The sequence below is a fragment of the Talpa occidentalis genome, unplaced genomic scaffold (assembly GCF_014898055.3).
Source record: "Talpa occidentalis isolate TD23 unplaced genomic scaffold, MPIMG_talOcc4v2.1 talOcc4.5, whole genome shotgun sequence".
Lineage (NCBI taxonomy): Eukaryota > Metazoa > Chordata > Mammalia > Eulipotyphla > Talpidae > Talpa > Talpa occidentalis.
In genome coordinates, this window is record NW_023604861.1 from 117,523,022 (window position 1) to 117,542,692 (window position 19,671).

Sequence of the window (19,671 nt, forward strand, 5' to 3'; positions counted from 1 at the left end):
TCCCAGTGGTGCTTTGTTGGACATGACACTTTGAACCTGGAAGATAACTTGTTCAAGAGTGCCTTTCTACACTTTAAAAATTTTTTACATTTGGTGATTTTTTCTTTTTCTGGGATCATAAAGCATAAAAGTTCCAGCATTTAAAGAGAATTTACAAAAAGTTGAGAGCAAAATGCATATTTGTGTTAACAATAAAAGCAACTCCACGTTTTTAGCAGATTTATTGCCTCCGCTGATCAACCAGTGATTCTTAGATTGAAGTTGATCATAGTGTTTATATAACCTTAAGTTTGAATTTTGATCTTGATTGTGGGAATCTTAACTCTGTTAAAGGTCAAGTAGGATAAAGGTTATTCAAAGTAAAGCTGTTTCCATTTCAGACTTTTCTTGCTTGTACTTAGAGAGGCAATGATGAGGCTTTGCCAGTTTTGCTGTTTGTAATTCCTGTTTTATAACCATTTCCAGCTTTTTACCCCCATTCAGTTGAGAGAACCATATTATTCCTATGGGAAAAGCACATTGAAAGTTGCATTCTCAAGTGCCCTGTGAGAAGTAAATCACATATATACAAATGAATAGCACTTTTCTGATTAGTTTTCAGCTTTAAATTGTATACTTTATACAAGGTACACTATTGTACTCTTAAAAATGTAAATAGCACATACATTTTTCTGAATTAAAAAAACTGTAAAATACTATTTAAGCATTTGATAACTTGTTACTATGAAATTAAAAGAAATTCTAAATTGTAATTTACATTTTTTTGGTTCTTAAAGCTATCTAGATTATGAAGACAGTTTATACCTGAGGAAACAAACATATAATTTAATTTATATTTAAACTGAAGTCGTTTTGTCTGGATGCAAATTACTAGTATTGATGTTGGTATTGATAGTAAAGAAAACTTTATGTTTAGAACTACTTTAAGTATCATATTTTTGATAAACATTTAGTGTTTGAATTGTGATGTCCTGTAAGTGTAAAAAAAACAGATTTCAAAATAAAAAGAACATAAATATTTTAATTTAAAAATATTGATTACGAGTTGAAATGACAATATGTAGATATGTTGGGTTAATAAAATATTTGTTTCTTTTCACTTTTTAATGTGAATGCAGGAAACTTAAAATTATACACGTGGGTCATAGTTCTTGTGGACAGGATTGGCGATTCTATATTTTTATTGGTAATTTTGGAGTCTCTATCAATTACTCAGGGAGCATTGTTCAGTCTCAAAGTATGATTATGCATTTGTCTTTTTCTTTTGGTTCTCTGAATCTTTTGTTTCAGGTATTTTTGATCACTTGTTTAGGATTATTATGTCTTTTTGATGTTTACGCATTTTCTTTGATTGCCATGTTGGATCTAGTAATACTTTTAGTTGTGAAGTCTACTTTGATATTCATGTAGCTACGTCAGCACTGGTATATGTATAGTGTACCTTTCTTCCTAACTTGTACTTTCAGCTACTTTCTAACATCAGGGCCATTGCAGCATTGTTTTATGAACTGCTTTTTTCCCCCCTGTCAGGCCACATTTTCCTCTTTTTTTGCATGTCTAATAATATTGATGTTATATTTGATAACTGAGTGTTTTGGATTCTGTTAGTTTTTATTGTGGTAAGTAGTTTAATTTCTGATTGCTCTTGACCATTCGTGGGCTTGGTTTTATGCTTTGTTAGTGTCCAATTTGGAAGATTTGGAGGCAACTCTTAACTTGGAGGAAACACTCCTAAATCTCCACATTGTCTCTGCATGTCTTGTTATTAGGCATTGTTTGTTTGACCTTTAGTGGGTCTTACTCTACAGTAGTCCTTAATTCTAAGATGTGGTCTTTTTGGGTGTTTCATAAGATCTCTGTCCTGTGACTGGGCCAGAATGTCCCAGTGGTGTTTAGACTTCTGGACTTGTATCTGTTTCTTTCTTATCCCTGGATTAGCTGTTTACTACTTTACAGTAGTAAATTAGTATAAACCTTGTGTGGTGGTATTTCTGCACCTTTGAATCTTATTACTCTTGCTTGGCCAAGGACGTCTGATCTCCACTTCTGCACAGCTCCTGTTCACTGTGTTCTGCCTCACAGATTGCACAGTTTTTGCAGTTACTTGTGATTGGAAGAAGTCCCAAATGGTTTTTTGATATTTTCTTTCCTCCCTAGGTTTTGAAAAAATAAGCAAAACAGAATTGGGCATAACCTGTAGTACTTTGTGATTGCTTTTTTCCATTTATCTTATGTTGATTTTAAAAAAAAATATCCAGTTTCTTAAATATGTATATGTGTGTTTAAGTTGCATTATATGTCAATATACCATTAAAATTACTATTGGGCCATTCTCCAGTTTTTAGACACTCAACATTAATTTTTACTACCATAAATAACACTGGTAAACAAGTTGTGTATCTTTGTTGGAGTCTATGTATAATTTCCTAGAAATAGGTTTAGCATGGAATAATCTTTTTAACCCTTTTAAAAATGTATGCTAGAACAAACTTTTGATAACTTGGATACAGCTTTTATTGTATAAGTGTTGCGTCGAAGAACCAGACATCAAAACATTACTTTGCTTTTGTTGAATGACTCATTTTTGTAAATGGACTGAGTAAACTGAATTCAGTTGCTTTCCATAAAAAATTTATTTCAAGTTTTTATTTGGAATAAAATATACTTTCATTGCTCTTAAAAAGTGAGCCATTGTAGCTGTTTCTCTTGCTACAAGTTTAGTTTTGGATTGATGTAATCTAACTTTAGTAACAGTTTACTGTAATGCAGATTTTTATTGTTTTAGCTTATAATTAAGCTTGAAGTTCGTTGATGGATCTAGGTCAGTCCTGAATTTTACAGTTTGAATACATGTTAATGTATGGATTTGGTGGATTTATGATCAAGTATGATTAAACATCAATTACAAAGACAGATGTCTTTTTGTTTTTTATAGTTTATTTTTTAGAGAAGCTTCAGATTCACAAAAAAATTGAGTAGAAAGTAGAGAGTTTCCTTATAGTCCCTGTCCCTGCATGTTTACAACCTCCCCACAGTCAATATCCCACGGGAGAGTGGTACTTTTGTTATAGTTGATGAAAATTCATTGACATATTGCAACAGGGTGGTCCCCAGGAAAGGGGGAGGTTCCCTGCCCCACCCAAGGGAGGGTGGAGCTGAGCAGGAAGAGGAGAAGCTGCAGAAGAGACTGAGGAAAGAAGCAGGATGGAGCCAGGAGACCTGGAGGAGGCGCATGGAGCCTAGAGACACGTGAAGAAACTGCGCTTGTCTTTTGGTCGTGGACTGGGTGACACAGATGTGGGTGAGACCCGTGGGGAGGTGACCATGGCAGCTTTTATCTTGATGTTGATTTTGCTCTTTTCCTTCCGGGCTTGTCCAGTTGTTTGTGACCCTTTTCTGTGGGTCCCCACTGGAAGATGCTTTAGACTTGTAGCAGGCTTTGGGGCCTTGTTCTGGGCCAATCCCATTTGGATGGACTTTTACCCACGAGGGGACGGGTAACTCTGGATGCTTCATTTAGAAACTAGACTCTTTGCCTTACCTGTATTGTTTCCTAGTTTTATTAAAGTTCCTTCCCATTAAAGTCTCCTATGTTTTGTGTTGATGCGGCGGATGGCAGAACCCATTTAGAATAGGCAGGTTTGCGGGGCTTGGGCTACCCTTCTCCCTGTCCTATAACAATATCATTAACACCCAAAGTACATAGCTTATGTTAGGGTTCATTCACTCTTGGGGTTGTATGTTTTGTGGGTTTTTACAAATACATGGACTTGAATCTACCATTACAACATCATGGTTTCACTGCCCTAAAAATCTTTCGTGCTCTACCTCTTCATCACTTCTTCCTTCCCTTCCCCAACCTCTGGCAACTAGTGATCTTTTTCTGAAGATAGGTGCCAGGTGACTCTTTATAGACCTTTTTGGAAATAGGTTACTATGTGTACTTAGTGTCAAGGTATGGAGAAATATTTGCTGAACAGTTGTCTGTAGGTGTGTTTTAGCTTTGAACTTGAAAGATCCCTTTTTGGACTGGAGTGGGAGAACTGACTTGGAACAGTGATTTGGGAACATGTATTTGAAGACAGAAATCTACCATTCCCTTTCCAGTAATTTCTTGGCAATGAAGAATGGAAATAAAACCACCATTTTCTATATAGATTGGTGTGCCATTTTAGCCTATCAATACCAGTGTTGTGGCTGGACTGTTCTGTGTGGTTCTTACTGTGATTGCAAGATGCCTTTTAGCAATAACCATAAGGAAACTTCAAAAACAATAAAGCTTTATTATAAGATCTGGAGATTACATAGCACACTTAGGGCCACAGGTGAGGCTGGAGGGAGAAGGTGAGGTTGCAGAGGGAAGAGTAGATAGCATAAGCATGGCCCGAGGGTCCTGCTTTTATTGGGTTCAAAGGTGGAGACCTAGGGTTTTTCAGGCTAACTCTTTATTGGTGAATTTAAAAAATAAGTGGGAATTTAAAGTGAGGGGAAGGGAGAAAGGTAAAAATAAGGCACGGTGGCCCCAATTGTCCAGTTATCTACATCAGCCAAGTGAAACAAAAGGAGCCTCAGTGGCGCGTAGGGAAGGCAGCCTGGCTCTTTAGTCATGTGGCTAGGAATGTCTTTTCAAGCTAGCACTCTTTGAAGTGACCTCTAAAAGCTCAAGTCGGGCATTTGCATTACAAATTATGTGATTATAAAATTGGCTTATAAAATAGGTAAGGGGTAGATGTAAAGCTCCTGAGTGAAATATTTGCATTTCATTCTTTCACAAACTATTTATTAAACAGCTGCTACATGCATGTCAAATACTGTTCAAGGTGCTGGGAGAGAGATTGGTCAACAGGATGATTTAGATCCTTATTTTGTGGCACACACATCTTGGGAATCTGGGAGAGATACATGGTACACATGTAAACAAATGAAAAAGTTACTTTGGATTTTGGAAGGTCTGTGGGAAAAAAAAACCTGTCTTGGCTAGGGCGTCCCTGGTGGTGCAAGGGGTTAAGATGCAAGCTGTCTGCAGCCACTCCAGCACAAGTTCGATTCCCCAGCCGGCCAGGGAGCAGTTGTCTACATGGCGTAGCAGACCTCTCCTGACTCACCTGCTGCTCCCCTCAGCAGTGTATTTCAGTCAATCTGCCTGTTCTGTTCTTTGGTGAATCTCTGACCCCCTACCCCTCTGGCCTGTACCCCAGCTCTTGTATTCTTAAATAAATCTTTTAAAAAGAAAAAAAAAAACCCTGTCCTGTCTAATTGATGAGAAAGGGTCTGTAATTTAGACAGAATGATTAAAGAAGGCTACACTGAAGAGATGACATTTGAACTGACACACAAATGATGAAGAATTAAAGCCAAATTAAATTTCTAGGGACAGAACATTCCAGATTGAGGAGAACATAGGGCCAAAATTCTAAGATGGGAAACAGGTGTGACCTATTCTAAGTCAGTAAGATTTCTTTTGAACAGTAGTGTGATACAAGATGAACCCCGAGGGGAGGCAGAGGCCAGATCATAAAAGACTGTGGAGGCATGCTAAGGAACTTAAGAGTTTCTCCCCCCATCCCTTTTTTTCCTTTGTATTTTCTGGTTACAGTGTGAAACTAATTGAGGATTTTAAGCAGAGATTGAGCATCTTGGAGAGTTTTTATAGAAAGTCAAGTTATAGGTGGGTTAAGATTGGTTAGGAACCTCAGGGGAGGTATTCTTAAGGAAATGATATTTAAGCTGAGACTTAAGGAGTAAGTATGAATCAATTGGGGGAACAACATGGAAAAGAGCATCCCAAGAAGAGGACTATCACGAGTGAAATGAGTTTATAAAGAGCTTAGTAATAGCATAACAATCTAAAAAAAGGGTTGGTTTGTCTATCTGTAGTTTACAGAGGGGAGAGTAGCACCAAATGGGGCAGGAGAGATTTGACAGTACAGGATCTTACTAGGCATGTGTAGGATTTTGATTATTAATTCTTTGTAACAGTGATATTAAAAAGAAGAGTAATATTATTTAGTTTGCTGCTCTGTGGAGGTTACATTGGTTTGGATTAGAGAAGGGGACAAGCAGGGAGACCAGTTAGGTACTGCTCGGAAAGAAAGATGGCAGTGATGGGAACAGGGGTGGCATTAGTAGAGATTTTGAATGAAGACAAATTTTAGACCTTGGTTATTGATTAAATTTACAGATAAGGGAAAGGAGAGTTGTATCAAGGACAGCTCCCTGGTTTGTGCCTAACGAATGGTTGGTGATGTCAGTTTGTAACAGGGTGGTCCCCAGGAAAGGGGGAGGTTCCACGTTCCCTGCCCCACCCAAGGAAGGGTGGAGCTGAGCAGGAAGAGAGAAGCTGCAGAAGAGACTGAGGAAGGAAGCAGGATGGAGCCAGAAGGAGACCTGGAGGAGGCGCATGGAGCCTAGAGACACGTGAAGAAACTGCGCTTGCCTTTTGGTCGTGGACTGGGTGACACAGATGTGGGTGAGACCCGTGGGGAGGTGACCATGGCAGCTTTTATCTTGATGTTGATTTTGCTCTTTTCCTTCCGGGCTTGTCCAGTTGTTTCTGGCCCTTTTCTGTGGGTCCCCACTGGAAGGTGCTTTAGACTTGTGGCAGGCTTTGGGGCCTTGCTCTGGGCCAATCCCATATGGATGGACTTTTACCCATGAGGGGATGGGTAACTTTGGGTGCTTCATTGAGAAACTAGACTCTTTGCCTTACCTGTATTGTTTCCTAGTTTTATTAAAGTTTCTTCCCATTAAAGTCTCCTATGTTTTGTGTTGATGCGGCGGATGGCAGAACCCATTTAGAATAGGCAGGTTTGCGGGGCTTGGGCTGCCCCTCTCCCTGTCCTGTAACAAGTTCACAGCTATACTGGTCAGTTGAAATTGACTGTGGCATTAAGTAAAGATTTTAAAATTACTGTTACTTTAATAACAAATGCCTGTAGTGCTTTCTGTAAACTGTATATATTCAACTCCAACTCTCTTAATCATGGTGCCAGCTCTCTGAGATAGGTACTATTATAATCCCCATGTCCGCATGTTACAGGTGAGACAACAGGAACAGAGAAATTGTGACAGGCCTCTTGGCAGTTTGTGTTCCAGTTCATGGTCTTCACCCCTGATTAAGCTTGGAGCTTTTTACCATTCAGATGGTATACTGTTTCGCCATTTTCATGGACTTACCTAATGATGTATTAATTTTAACAATATATGTAGCTTTAATATTGTACCTTACTTTAACTATATTGTACCTTTCCTGAAAAGTTTACTGTTTTGTGCATTCATTTAGCACATCTGTATATCACTGTATAGCTGTATATCACTGAAAAAGGCAGTAGTAATACCCTTTTAATTTACCTGCTAACTACCTTTACTTCCAAAGATGGTCCTTTGAAATTACTTGCTCTTCATTTTGTGTTGTCACTGTTTGCAGCACAATTTGAAATAGTGTTGTTGATTTTGCTGTCTATATAGTTAACTATATTGTATGTACAAAGTACAGTATGTATATAAAGATTTTGCTACATATATGATGTGAAGGTAAAGGTTCTAATAGTCTTGCAAAAAAAAATAAGCTAAATGTTTCTGTAAAGAGATTAAAAGTCCATTCATGTACCTCTATAATCTTTGCTCCGAGAATAGTGTTTCATGTGCATAAGGTGTCGTTGCACTGTTGCCTAATCATGTGCCGCTTCTCGTGACTGGTTGTCTGCTTGAGAGGAGGGACTGTCACAGTATTAAACACAGTAGATTCTGTATTATCTCTGGCACTTAGTAAACAGGCTCAAGGGAAGAGTCTCTTAAAAAATTGATAATAAGAGGACAAGGTCCCCAGGAATAATTTGTTGCTACTTGATATCAAGCTGTTGATAGGGAAGAATGCCAGACAAGGTATATAACCGCTGGAACTAACTATGCAGTTGTGTTTTTTAAAGATCAGAAACCTAAACTATAGAAATTTGTCCATGCTATACATGTTGTGTAGTTGTTTCTTCACTCCTTTATCCCTGTTCAGTAACGTTTTTCTGTAAAGTTTACTGTCTTTTGGTGTGCCATGATGAGTAAAGGACACATTTATATAGCTATTTTTAAGGAGCTTTGTAACCTTGAAGTACTGCCTAGTGTTTGGTGAAAAAGAGCCCATAGGTATATGAAACTATGGTATGTAACTATACCTCACTGAGCATTGTCTCCCAACAAAACAATCCTGTGCTTTGCTTTAATAAGACAGGCTATACTCTTATGTTTTTCTTAATAGGGACCTGTTAAATAGATCATGTAATACGTGGAAACTTCGTAGATTTTAACTTAGCCCTTTAAGTTTCAGAATGAAAAATACTGTTTATAGTTCACAGATACATGTTTTAATCATTGTTTAAAATGATTACCTGGAATAGTTTTCTAGGTGATACCTGTGGGGAAAATTGGGATCTGAATTTCTAGGTGAAATTGATTTTTCTCCCCTTCTGAATCTAGTTTCTGTATGGTTGGTGTAACAGGAGTTGTTTATAGAATAATGCAGTGCTCAAGAACAGCTGTCCATAATTTAGCTGTTCAGTTTAATTGAGACAGAGGCCACAGTTAGTATTGCTGTTTACCCATGTATATATAGAGGAAAATTCTATAAGTTTTCTTGGTCCTAATGTAGAGGGAGTGAGAAATCTAATGCATCCTTAAACATCACTTTTTAATTATTTTCACATGGGGGGGAAGGGAAATGTTACTTGAAATTTTGCTTCAGTTGTGATCCTTCAGGAAAAGTTTGTAGTGCAGTGATTAATGTAACCCGTTTCTCTTTTTTAATTTTAGGTGAGGATTATGAAGATGATGACCTAGTAAATTCTGATGAGGTTATGAAGAAACCATGTCCAGTGCAGATTGTTCTTGCTCATGAAGATGACCATAACTTTGAGCTTGATGAAGCAGCTTTGGAAAAGATACTGCTGCAGGAGCACATACGAGATCTTAACATAGTAGTGGTATCCGTGGCAGGAGCTTTTCGTAAAGGGAAATCATTTCTATTGGACTTCATGCTTAGATATATGTATAACAAGGTAAGTAGTGTTTTTTTAATTGAACTCAGTTTTAAAAATGCCGGCTAATCCTGTTTAAAAGTAATGTCCTAAAGTTTCAGTTTCTCCCCTGTTGTTATCTTGGTCACTTCTACAATAATGGGTGAAGAGTAGTTTACTAAGAGACTATGTGAAAGTACATCTGTGTATCTCAAATAAGTTATCGTCAGTGACTGTTACTTTTTTTTTTTTAAGATTTATTTATTTATGCATACAAGAACTGGGGTGTAAGCCAGAGGTGCAGGGGGTGAGAGGATTCAACAGAGTAGGAAACAGAACAGGCAGATCCACTGAAATTCACTGCTTAGGGGCTCTAGCAGTTGGCGAGGCAGGAGAGTCCTGCTGTGCCATGTCGGTTTCTTCCTGGCCAGCCAGGAATTGAACTCTTGCTGCAGTAGCTGGCGATAGCTTGATAGTGCACTTTAACCCCTGTGCCACCAGGGAGCCCCAATTTTTTTTTAATATATATATTTATCTTCCCAATTTTCACAGCACATGTGATCTTTCATTGATATTACATTATTTCCTGGCTGGTTTAACCTCTTTATTACTGTGGCTCCCATGACTAATACAGTAATTGGTCTATATCTTCTTTTCTCTATACATTTTCACCTTTTTAATGGTATCAGGAGGTGATTTTTCCCCTCCTGTTCCTTAACTCTGACTTCTGGATATTGTATCAGTTCACTGCGATGTATTGATTCCAAGTTGGTCATAGACAATAGATGTTAGAATGGGAAGATAACTTAGATCACTTGTTTAGTAATGACAGATAATTTTTACCTCCAGTGCGATTTCTGATTCCACCTCTGATCATTTCGTGGGAGTAGCCATCCACACATCTGTCTTGTATTGTCACTTTCTGAACTAGTGAAATCTCTCCTTTCTTGGGGAGATACTGAAGCCACAGAAAAGTTGTGATGGTCTGAGTGTGGTTATATACCTAGTTAGTGGTTTCTAAACAGCAGTGTGCTTAGAATGTTCATTTGTAAGATTTCCCTATAGAATTCCTGATATAAATCTTATTCTGGTTTGTGAATTAAAAATTACAAACTGTTTTTTTTTTTTTTTTTTTTTTTTTAGGATAGCATGCCACTAATTATAATAATTTAGTGGTGGGTCATGCTTTTCCTAGGAGATGACAATAAGGAAAAATAACAGTGGGGCAGCTTTGGATGTGTTTCATTCCCCTGTGTGCCTAGGAGGGTGGCGGGCTGCCTAAAGAAGTAGGAGATAAGCAATGGGTCATCCTGACTTAGTAGGTCTTCTGTATTGCTCCAAGTTACTGCATCCAAGGATGCAGTTCACTAAAGGAGTGAAACGTGAACATTTTATTTTGTGATTTAGAAATAGATGAGTATTGGGCCTCCCCGGTGGCGCAGCGGTTGAGCACTGGGTTGCGAAGCTGCCCGCGGCCTCCGCGGCGCCGGTTCAATCCCTGGCTGCTCCCCGGCCACCAGAGGAGGGTCCCACATGGCGCGCAGACCTCTCCTGCCGTCCTCTGCTCCCCTCAGCAGTGTACTTCGGTCCTTCTGCCTGCTCTGCTCTCTGCTCTGGCTCTGGTGAATTCTCTCACCCTCCCATGCTTCTGACTGTACCCAGTGCATGTATAAACAAAAACAAACAAATAAATAAATAAATAAATAAAGCATGCCTCTATTTTAAAAAAAAATTAAAAAAGAAATAGATGAGTATTTTAATTTTGGATCATAACAGTTGGATAGAAACAAAAACACTAGCTATTTTTTTTTTTTTTTTAGCTAAGATTATGCTGTGACTTTTACCAGTTTTTTGCTAATTAGGGAAATTCTGGTTTTTAGGTTTCATTTTCTTGTGAAATAGTCTCTTGGACAGTTTGTTTTTGAATTGCTACATGTATTAGGAAAGTTAAGTTTTATCTGAAGTACAGGAAGAAAGAAAAAATTAGCCTTTTGTAAACTTGAGAGATGAATTAAAAGTTTTTCTAGAATAAAATTTCTTATGTTGAATTGATACTTTGTTATAGTTAAACTTTTATTGGGAAATAGAGACTCTCTGACTTATAGAATATAGACTGACTTATGACAGTCATGATGACTGCAAGGCAGGAGGTAAACTGCAGGAATTCAAGTACTGATGATACACTAGTCATTCTCAAAAAGTTACGAAATGAAAAATGATAACAATTTATGTAAGAATTATTAAGTTGATTAGGTCAGTCTTTTAAAACAAAATCACATGTGTGGGCAGTCACATAACCGGAGATTAAGATCTGTAATGGGAGACAGAATTGATGATGCCGGTGGCAGAGAGATTAACTTCTCACTCTAAAATATTTGTGTATAGTCAGTATTCTATGCCTTTTCCTTTTTAATGCTGACTTGGTTAATTGGGGGTGGAGTTGAGGCAAATGTATCTTTCCTTTGTTTAAATTTTCCTTTGAAGTAGAATTTACATGCAGAAGAGTGCACAGATCTTGTATACAGCTTGATGAAATTGTATGTATGTGTGCACCCGTATCACCCCTATCCAGATGATAATATAAGAAATGCCCCCACTCCTCTCCCCCTTATATTCCTCCTTTTTAGTATCTACCCCCAAAAGGTGACCGATATTGTAAACTCCCTCTATGTGGACTAGTTTTGCCTATTTTTAAACTTCACACAAGTGAAATTACACAATTGGGGTTTGTGTTTGATTTTACTTCATTAACATTTTGTCTATGAAATGTACTCATGGTTTTGCGTTTTTGTTATCTTAATGTGCCACTACAGTGATTATACTGGATTTTATTTATCCATTTAACTGTCATAGGATGTTTGATTTGATCTCATACCTTTTAGGAAGCCGATTTTTGTGACTCACTGCTTCCACAGTGAAGTAGGTTATTGCAGTGTCAATAGGAAGTCAGAAAAATGCTGATCAAATTTTCATGTAAAAAATAGTTTCAATTGTAGGAGTCAGTTTAGAAAGGTTAAAAGTTAATTTAGTATAATTAAGTTGTATAAATGTGTATAAAAGTTAATGTGGGATATTTTGAAAATAAGTAATAGTGATAGTTGCTAGTTGAACTTTTCTAGACAAAGCATTCTTTTTTAAAGAAATATATAATTCTTACATCATTTTTCATTTTTGCACAATGTATGCATTTTCATTTTGGTTATATTCTCCATACAATTGCCCCCACCCCCCAACCCCACCGTAGTGTGTTTACAGTTACTTGTTGATTTTGATTTTTTCTTTATTATAGTTAGTCTTTTTCCTGGCCCCTTATTTAGGTTTTCTAAATTCCTGCTATGAGTGAGACCATCCGGTATTTTTCTTTTTCTTTCTGGCTTATTTTGCTGAGCATGATCCCTTCCAGCTCCATCCATGTTGCTGCAAATTGCATGTGTTTATCTTTTTTGATTGCTGAGTAATATTCCATTATGTATATATACCACATCTTGATCCAGTCATCTATTTTCGGGCATTTGGGTTGTTTCCATAGCTTAGCTATTGTAAATAGAGCTGCTGTAAACATAGGGGTGCAGGTGCTCTTTGGAATTAATGTTTCTGCGTCCTTTGGGTAAATACCTAGGAGTGGAATTGCTGGATCATATGGAAGTTCTATGTTTAGTAGGTCCAGAAATCTCCACACAGCTCTCCATAGTGGTTGGACCAGTTTGCACTCCCACCAGCAGTGCAGGAGAGTTCCTTTTTCTCCACACCCTCGCCAACATTTGTTGTTGCTAGTTTTTTTAATATGTGCCATTCTCACTGGTGTGAGATGGTATCTCATTGTAGTTTTGATTTGCATTTCCCTGGTTACAAGTGATGTTGAACATTTTTTCATATGCCTGTTGGCCATTTGCATTTCCTCTTCAGAGAAGTTTCTTTAGCTCTTCTGCTCATTTTTTGACTGGATTATTTATTTTGTTTTTGTTGAGTCTCATCAGCTCTTTGTAGATTTTTGTGATCAGTCCATTATCGTTAGTGTTGTGTGCAAAAGTTTTCTCCCAGTCGGTGGGGTTTCTCTGTTTTGGTTATTGTCTCTTTTGCTGGGCAGCAGCTCTTTAATTTAATGTAGTCCCAGCTGTTAGATAAAGCATTCTTAATGCTGTACAGCCTTGCTTTGACTTTTCTGTCATATTTTGTCCTTTTATTTTTTAAAAAAGATTTATTTTTATTTATTTATGCATACGCGAACTGGGATGTAGCAGGAGGTGAGAGGATTCACCAGAGACAATGGGAGAAGAACAGGCAGATTTAATGAAATAACTGCTTAGGGGAGAAGCGGGAGAGACAGGACAGGTCTGCTGCACCTTACATGGTTAACTCCCTGCCTGGGGATCAAACTCAGGCTGTAGCTGTGATAGTGCTGAGACTTAACCCCTAGGCCACTTCCTATTTTTTCTTTTTGAAACTTTATTATTATAAAGAATTTTAGTCACTTGAAAGTAGATACAGTATAATAAATGTCCACTGATAATTTTAGCAATTATCAATTTCATCCCTCTCTTTTCATCCATACCCTAACTCATTTAATACCTTCTTATTATTACAACGTATTCAGATGTTATTTCATTTGTAAGTAATTTAGTATTTATCACTTTAAAGATAAAGGCTTTTTTGAGATATTATAGTAATATCATACATAAAAGAATCCAAGAGAATTTTGTTATTGATTGGATTGGTAAACTACAGGGGATGGGAGTTTTGTGGGCTAATAATTATAGATGGTTTAAAGTTTGAGGCTGAGTTTTCACATTAGGTAATGGACTAGATGATACTTTCCTCCCATTTATACCAGCTTTTTTAATAAACGACTTCATTCCTTATTGAACCTACCTTAAACATCTTTTCTCACCCTTGATTTGAGCTTTACTGTTTGTTTTGGAGTATGTGTTCAAGCTATTAGAAGTATTTCTGAAACAAAGGAATCTTTTCTGTGGAATACTTTAAAGGGTATGGGATATAGGAATCTTGACATCTGACTAAAGTTAACTAATTTATTGTGACCTAGGTTAATATTTCCAGACAAATTACTTATGAACAACTTTAGCTCTGTGGTTAGCATTTCATTGTGAAGAATTTTAAACATAACCTCAAAATAGAATAGTGTAGCAAACCCTAGTTTACCTATCAGTATTTTCCTCCTTGATGCCCTTACCCCCCTTTTTCTTCTGGAATATTTTAAGCAAGTGTCAAATGTATCCTTTCACCATAAATAACAGTCTCTAACAGATAATGACTATTATTATTATTATTATTATTTTGGCATAATCACAATATTATTATCACACCTAACAATCATGTTTGCCCCTGTTTAACACCATCTACTACAATATCCAGTCTGAATCACATTTCCCTGTTGATTTTGAAAAAGACTTTTTTTCCTTACATTTGGATTGTTTGGATCAGATTCCAAACAAGTCTCATGGTTATTTTTAAAGTTGATACTCTTTTTAAAGAGAAAATTAAAGCAGTGTGAAAACATTTTAGTATAAGCTATTCTAAGAGAACTGTGCTATTTTGACAGCCATTCTGTCTAGAACTTAGTTTTGTTTTTCTGTGCAAGGAGATGTCAAAATGGCTGTGGAAACTATTTTTTATAATTTAAAAATGTTACTGGGAATCTTCCCAAAAGGGGGAAAAGTGTGTGTGATCCCACTTATCTAGACGCCTAGAGAGTAAATAGCGAACAGCTTTAAGACATTTCAGGTTTGACACCATATCTCCTGCAAAGCACCCCAGAAGAGATTTGGGGCTGCATGTGTAACTACTGGCATAATGTTGCAGTGTATTTTCTGTCTCTGGACTAGCTTCCTCATCTGTAAAACAAGGAATGGGTGATTTCTTACATTCTTTTTTCGTTTTTAAATTTTGTGTTTTACTTTACATTTATGCTTGACTTAAACAGGATTCTCAAAGTTGGATTGGTGGAAACAATGAACCACTGACTGGCTTTACATGGCGAGGTGGCTGCGAAAGAGAAACAACGGGCATACAAGTCTGGAATGAAGTGTTTGTGATTGACCGACCTAATGGAACAAAAGTAAAATGCTATTTTCACATTACTGTTTTTCTCTCTTGTACTCTTACTTAAGCTATTTTCTGGTATTAAAGCTCCAACAGCACAGAACTAGTAATATCTGATAACCTTAATGTATATGGATTATTATGTCAAAAATGCATGATATTTACCAGAGTACTTTTCTTGACTTAGTATCTGATTTCAACATTTATCATTTCTACTTGATCTTTATAGTAACTTTTAGTGAATATTTTACTTAGTATTTTAAACCTTTATATTCATAGGTGGCTGTGCTGCTAATGGATACACAGGGTGCCTTTGATAGCCAGTCAACTATCAAAGACTGTGCAACAGTGTTTGCTCTGAGCACTATGACTAGCTCTGTCCAGGTGAGACATGTGGTACTGGGCTTGACCAATCCACATGATTCTAATATCTTTGCTCTTCCTCAAGATGCCTTTTGAATGAAGGGGAAAGAGATTAAAATTAAGGAGCTATTTATATTTCTTATTGGTCATGTACATTTTCACTCTTGGGGTTGACTCACAATGTGAAATTTTTTAATTGGAGTGCTTATCAAGAGAGGAAGCAATAATCCCATAGCCAGTCTTCCTAGTTTATCATTATAGAATCCGTTCTTTTTTTTTTTTTTTTTAAAGAAAGGAAAAAGATAATGCATGTTATACTTAATTGAATCAAGTTATTTGCCTGCCAGGCACAGAGTTCATCTTTATTTTTTAGTTAGCCAAACAAGCCAAGTAATTAGCCTTAGTTTTCTACTTTATCTATGACAACTAGTATTCAATTATATGAACTAATGAAGTTAGAGGCACAAGAATTAATTCATACTTAGGAAACAAGTGATATTTGTGTTAAACAAATGTATAGACAAATCTAAAAAGGGGTAATATCCTTTGTTTTTCACTTATTCTGTCTGTATCCTAATTGTGTTTGATGTTCTTTCAAGTTCTAGTCTGTTCAAGCTAGGCTTTTTCTTTCCTGTATAATTTAGACTGATTGGACTGAATTTAAACCACCACATGTCATTTTGTATTTCTTGACTTTACCATTTTTGAGATCAGCTGACACTTCTAGCTGAAAAATGTATCATTAAAGTACAGTGTTGGGCCCAGCTGGGATGAAGTATCAAGTATACTTGCAGATGTTTAAAAAAAGGATGTGCTTTTCCTGAGATAAGAAATGTTTCTTGTCACTGGTAGATTATAGGTGTTACCTGTCACAGTGTCTTGGAACTTTTATAATACTTGGGAATACTTCACATGACCTGTCTGCATAAGTTCCCATTTCCTTCCTCAATTTGAAGTATATAACTGTCAGAGTGGAAAGAAAGTTTAAAAAGAGGAGTGCTTTTCAGCTTGACTTCTGTTTATTATAGGACTTGGGCTCTCTGTCATTGCCAATTAAGTGACGCTATAAAGGATTCTTAAAGTCTCTTTTTTCCATTTTGTTCTTCATCTTTTTGTCTGATCTTGCAATGTCACAACTGCCATTTCTTTGAGGCAAGCAGAAATTATATCTTTGTGTTTATATTATTACATTATAGCCTCTCATGTTAGTTGGTTTTAGTATATGCCTTAAATTGTCATGAGGGAATTGTCTGTCCCAAAACTTGTACTTTGGTGTCCTCTTGTTTAGTTATGCAACTTTATGATAGGAGGAGTTCTAGCTTTGGACAACATTTAAAGGTACTCAAACTCTTTGTTGTCTATAAAATAAGGATTTCACCTATCTTGTTTATCTCAAATGTGGTTGTTGTATGCGGTTAGAAGTGAGATAATGCATAAGAAAGTGCTCTGTAAGCTACTGATAATCAAGAAGATTAAAATTATTTTTATTATTGCCTTCTTCCTGATCTTTGAAGCTGAATTTCTTTCCTTCATTACATGAGCTTTCTGGCTACTAGATCAATAACAAGTTGATCCTCCTGGCATGTAATTATTGAGCATCTATTAAATAAAAGGCAGTATGGTAAGAACTAATGATCAAAGGTAAACACATCTTCTCTATTTACTATTTGCAACCTGGTCCTGTGTTGCATCTCGATCTATTTTCTAACAACTCAGACCCATATGGCTAGGAATAGGTTGATTATGCTTTCAGGTTGTCTTGTTTGAAATCAGTCAGCTGAAAATATTTTAGTTTTGCTGGTCTATATTGGCTATTTATATTCTTGACCTCCAAGTGGTTCAGCTAGCTTATCACTTATCTGCTGTTAGAACAGATTTTTCTGTTTTTGGAGTAACCCTGTTTTCTTAGACACCTTAGCAGAGATGACATCTAGGGATACCCACTTTTTTCCTCTGGTGACCTAAATCACCTTTTAAAGGTCTGACTCAGCAGACTGAACCTAGTGAATCTTTTCTCCAGTTTCCCTTTCCTGAGAATCCTTGGACTTTCCATTATCAGCTCTGGGGTTTGTGCCTTGGAACACTTCTAAAAATTCTAGAAAGGGCAAGGGTGCCATCTACTGTTGCACAAGCTGGTGAGAATTTCATGTTGTGTAGTTTGAGGATTTTCTACACAAGTAAAAAGAGACCACATTAGACTGATGGTAGTCAAGGCATCCAGTGAATACTCTGAAGTGTTTACTCTATTCCAGGGAGGACTGTGCCTCTTATATTTGTTGACATAGAAAAATGTGGAAATAGTTTTCACTTTTTCTTTGAGGAGAAAAAGAAACTGCATAATACACTTCATTTTTATGGCTGCCATTTTCTAGACTTCCATTTTTGTGTGTTGATATTTTTTACATAATTTACTACCATTACTTCCCTCTTAATGTTTACCCTGATGGTAAGAAAAAAGAGAAAATCCTTTTCGCATGCCACTGGTTAAGATAGTGGCTCAGCCATTCATTTGTGCTGAGGTATAAAATAGCCTTTATTTCCACAAGTTATACACAAATAATAACAAAATTTTCTTTTAACAGGTATATAATTTGTCTCAGAATATTCAAGAAGATGATCTTCAACATTTGCAAGTACGTAGTCTCAAAGAATATTCAAAACTTAATTCCCACTTTATTGTGAATTTATGTCTTAGACGCCTATAACATGGTAGAAGATTGACTATTCTGTGATTTAAAATCACAGATGTATGACTGAAGTAAAAGAGATTTTAATATATATCTGGTGTGTTAAAAAATGAAGTGCTTGAACTCCCAAATTTTTTTAAACATTCTGATATCTGGTGGTCTGATATAGAACAGTTTTATAAATGTCTTTCAATCTCTTTGGGGGCGTTATTTTAAATAATTTGATTTAATAGTTATTTACAGAGTATGGCAGACTTGCAATGGAAGAAATCTACCAGAAACCATTTCAGGTAAATAAGTATTTTATCATTTAAAAATCTATTCCTAAAGGGATAAATAACTTTAAAAATCCTTTATTATTGCCTGTGGTGACGTCTCCTTATATACAGTGAGGTTCTCAAATGGAGGCAATTGTTTGGTATAGGGGTTGTCGGTGGTATTGATTTAGGTAAACCCTTCAGATAATTATGAGCAATACTAACCATTTGGTGACTATAACTTCTGATAAAGATTATTTAGCGGAGATGGGGAGGCTTCAGTTGTTGAAGTAATGATTTTTGTAAAATTTTGTAAGAAATGATTTTTTTTTTTTAATCTTTAGACATTAATGTTCTTGATTCGAGATTGGAGTTACCCTTATGAACATTCATATGGTTTGGAAGGTGGAAAACAATTCCTTGAAAAGAGATTGCAGGTAAGCCCCCATTTTTTAAAGAGAACAGAAGCACCCAACCAGCTAGAGGAGCGGGCTACTGCAGTGCTGTGTTGGCCGCTGTTTTCTGCAGTGTCTTTGGAATAGGCCGCATACCTAGGTTAGCCCAGGTGACTTCAGACATGATTCCCCAATGTCCTTGAGTAGAAACTAAGGATAAATATTTCTCTCCACAACCAGCTGCCCTCTAAGTAAATAAAGGATGAAAATTTGAAGGAGACTTAACTTTTCATCTACTTAGATTGCTTGGATGTCTCTTTCTGGCCCAGCTGAGCTGCTGGACATTTGAAGCAGGCCAGATGGTAGAATGTGCATGTGTTGCACATAGATGATGAGTGAGACCCTTATTCCAAGAAGTGGTCTCCCAGAGTGACCACAGATAGAGCTACAAGAGGCATTTGTAGACTTCATCTGCTTAAGCCTTTTATGTTTATAATGCAACGATTACCCAGAAAAGTAACTTGCCCTTCGTCACATAACTAATTAATTAATCCAGCTGCATATAGTAGACCTTCCTCCCCACCCACTATCCTGAACTCTAATAGGCTTTGTTTGCTGTTACACTTTTTATGAAAGGATCATACACACTGTGTGTTCTTTTGTATGTCTTCTCCTGCCAAATTATTTGTTTCTGATGTCAGTCCCTATCACTGCATGTTTAGTTTGTTTTTGCTTATTGCTTTGCAGTATTCCATTGTATGGATAGACACGTTTTCTTTTTTACTCTTGATGGAGAGTTAGGTGGTTTGCAGGTTTTGTTGATTATGAATGATGCGGTGGTGTTTTGTTTTTTTCTTTTTTAAGAATAGTATTTGAGAAGAGCCTGGAAAGATATGTGAATGAG

The 19,671-nt window shown here is 36.7% G+C and overlaps 1 protein-coding gene across 1 annotated transcript in view; it reads left to right on the forward strand.

Annotated features, from left to right (window-relative positions):
* The window catches only part of ATL2 (atlastin GTPase 2), a 40,287-nt gene that overhangs the window by 12,271 nt on the left and 8,345 nt on the right, over positions 1–19,671 (forward strand). Inside the window, 6 exon segments of the mRNA XM_037528209.1 lie at positions 8,803–9,047; positions 14,947–15,081; positions 15,345–15,449; positions 18,011–18,061; positions 18,349–18,405; positions 18,717–18,809. Of these exon segments, the coding sequence (XP_037384106.1) occupies positions 8,803–9,047; positions 14,947–15,081; positions 15,345–15,449; positions 18,011–18,061; positions 18,349–18,405; positions 18,717–18,809 (686 nt within the window).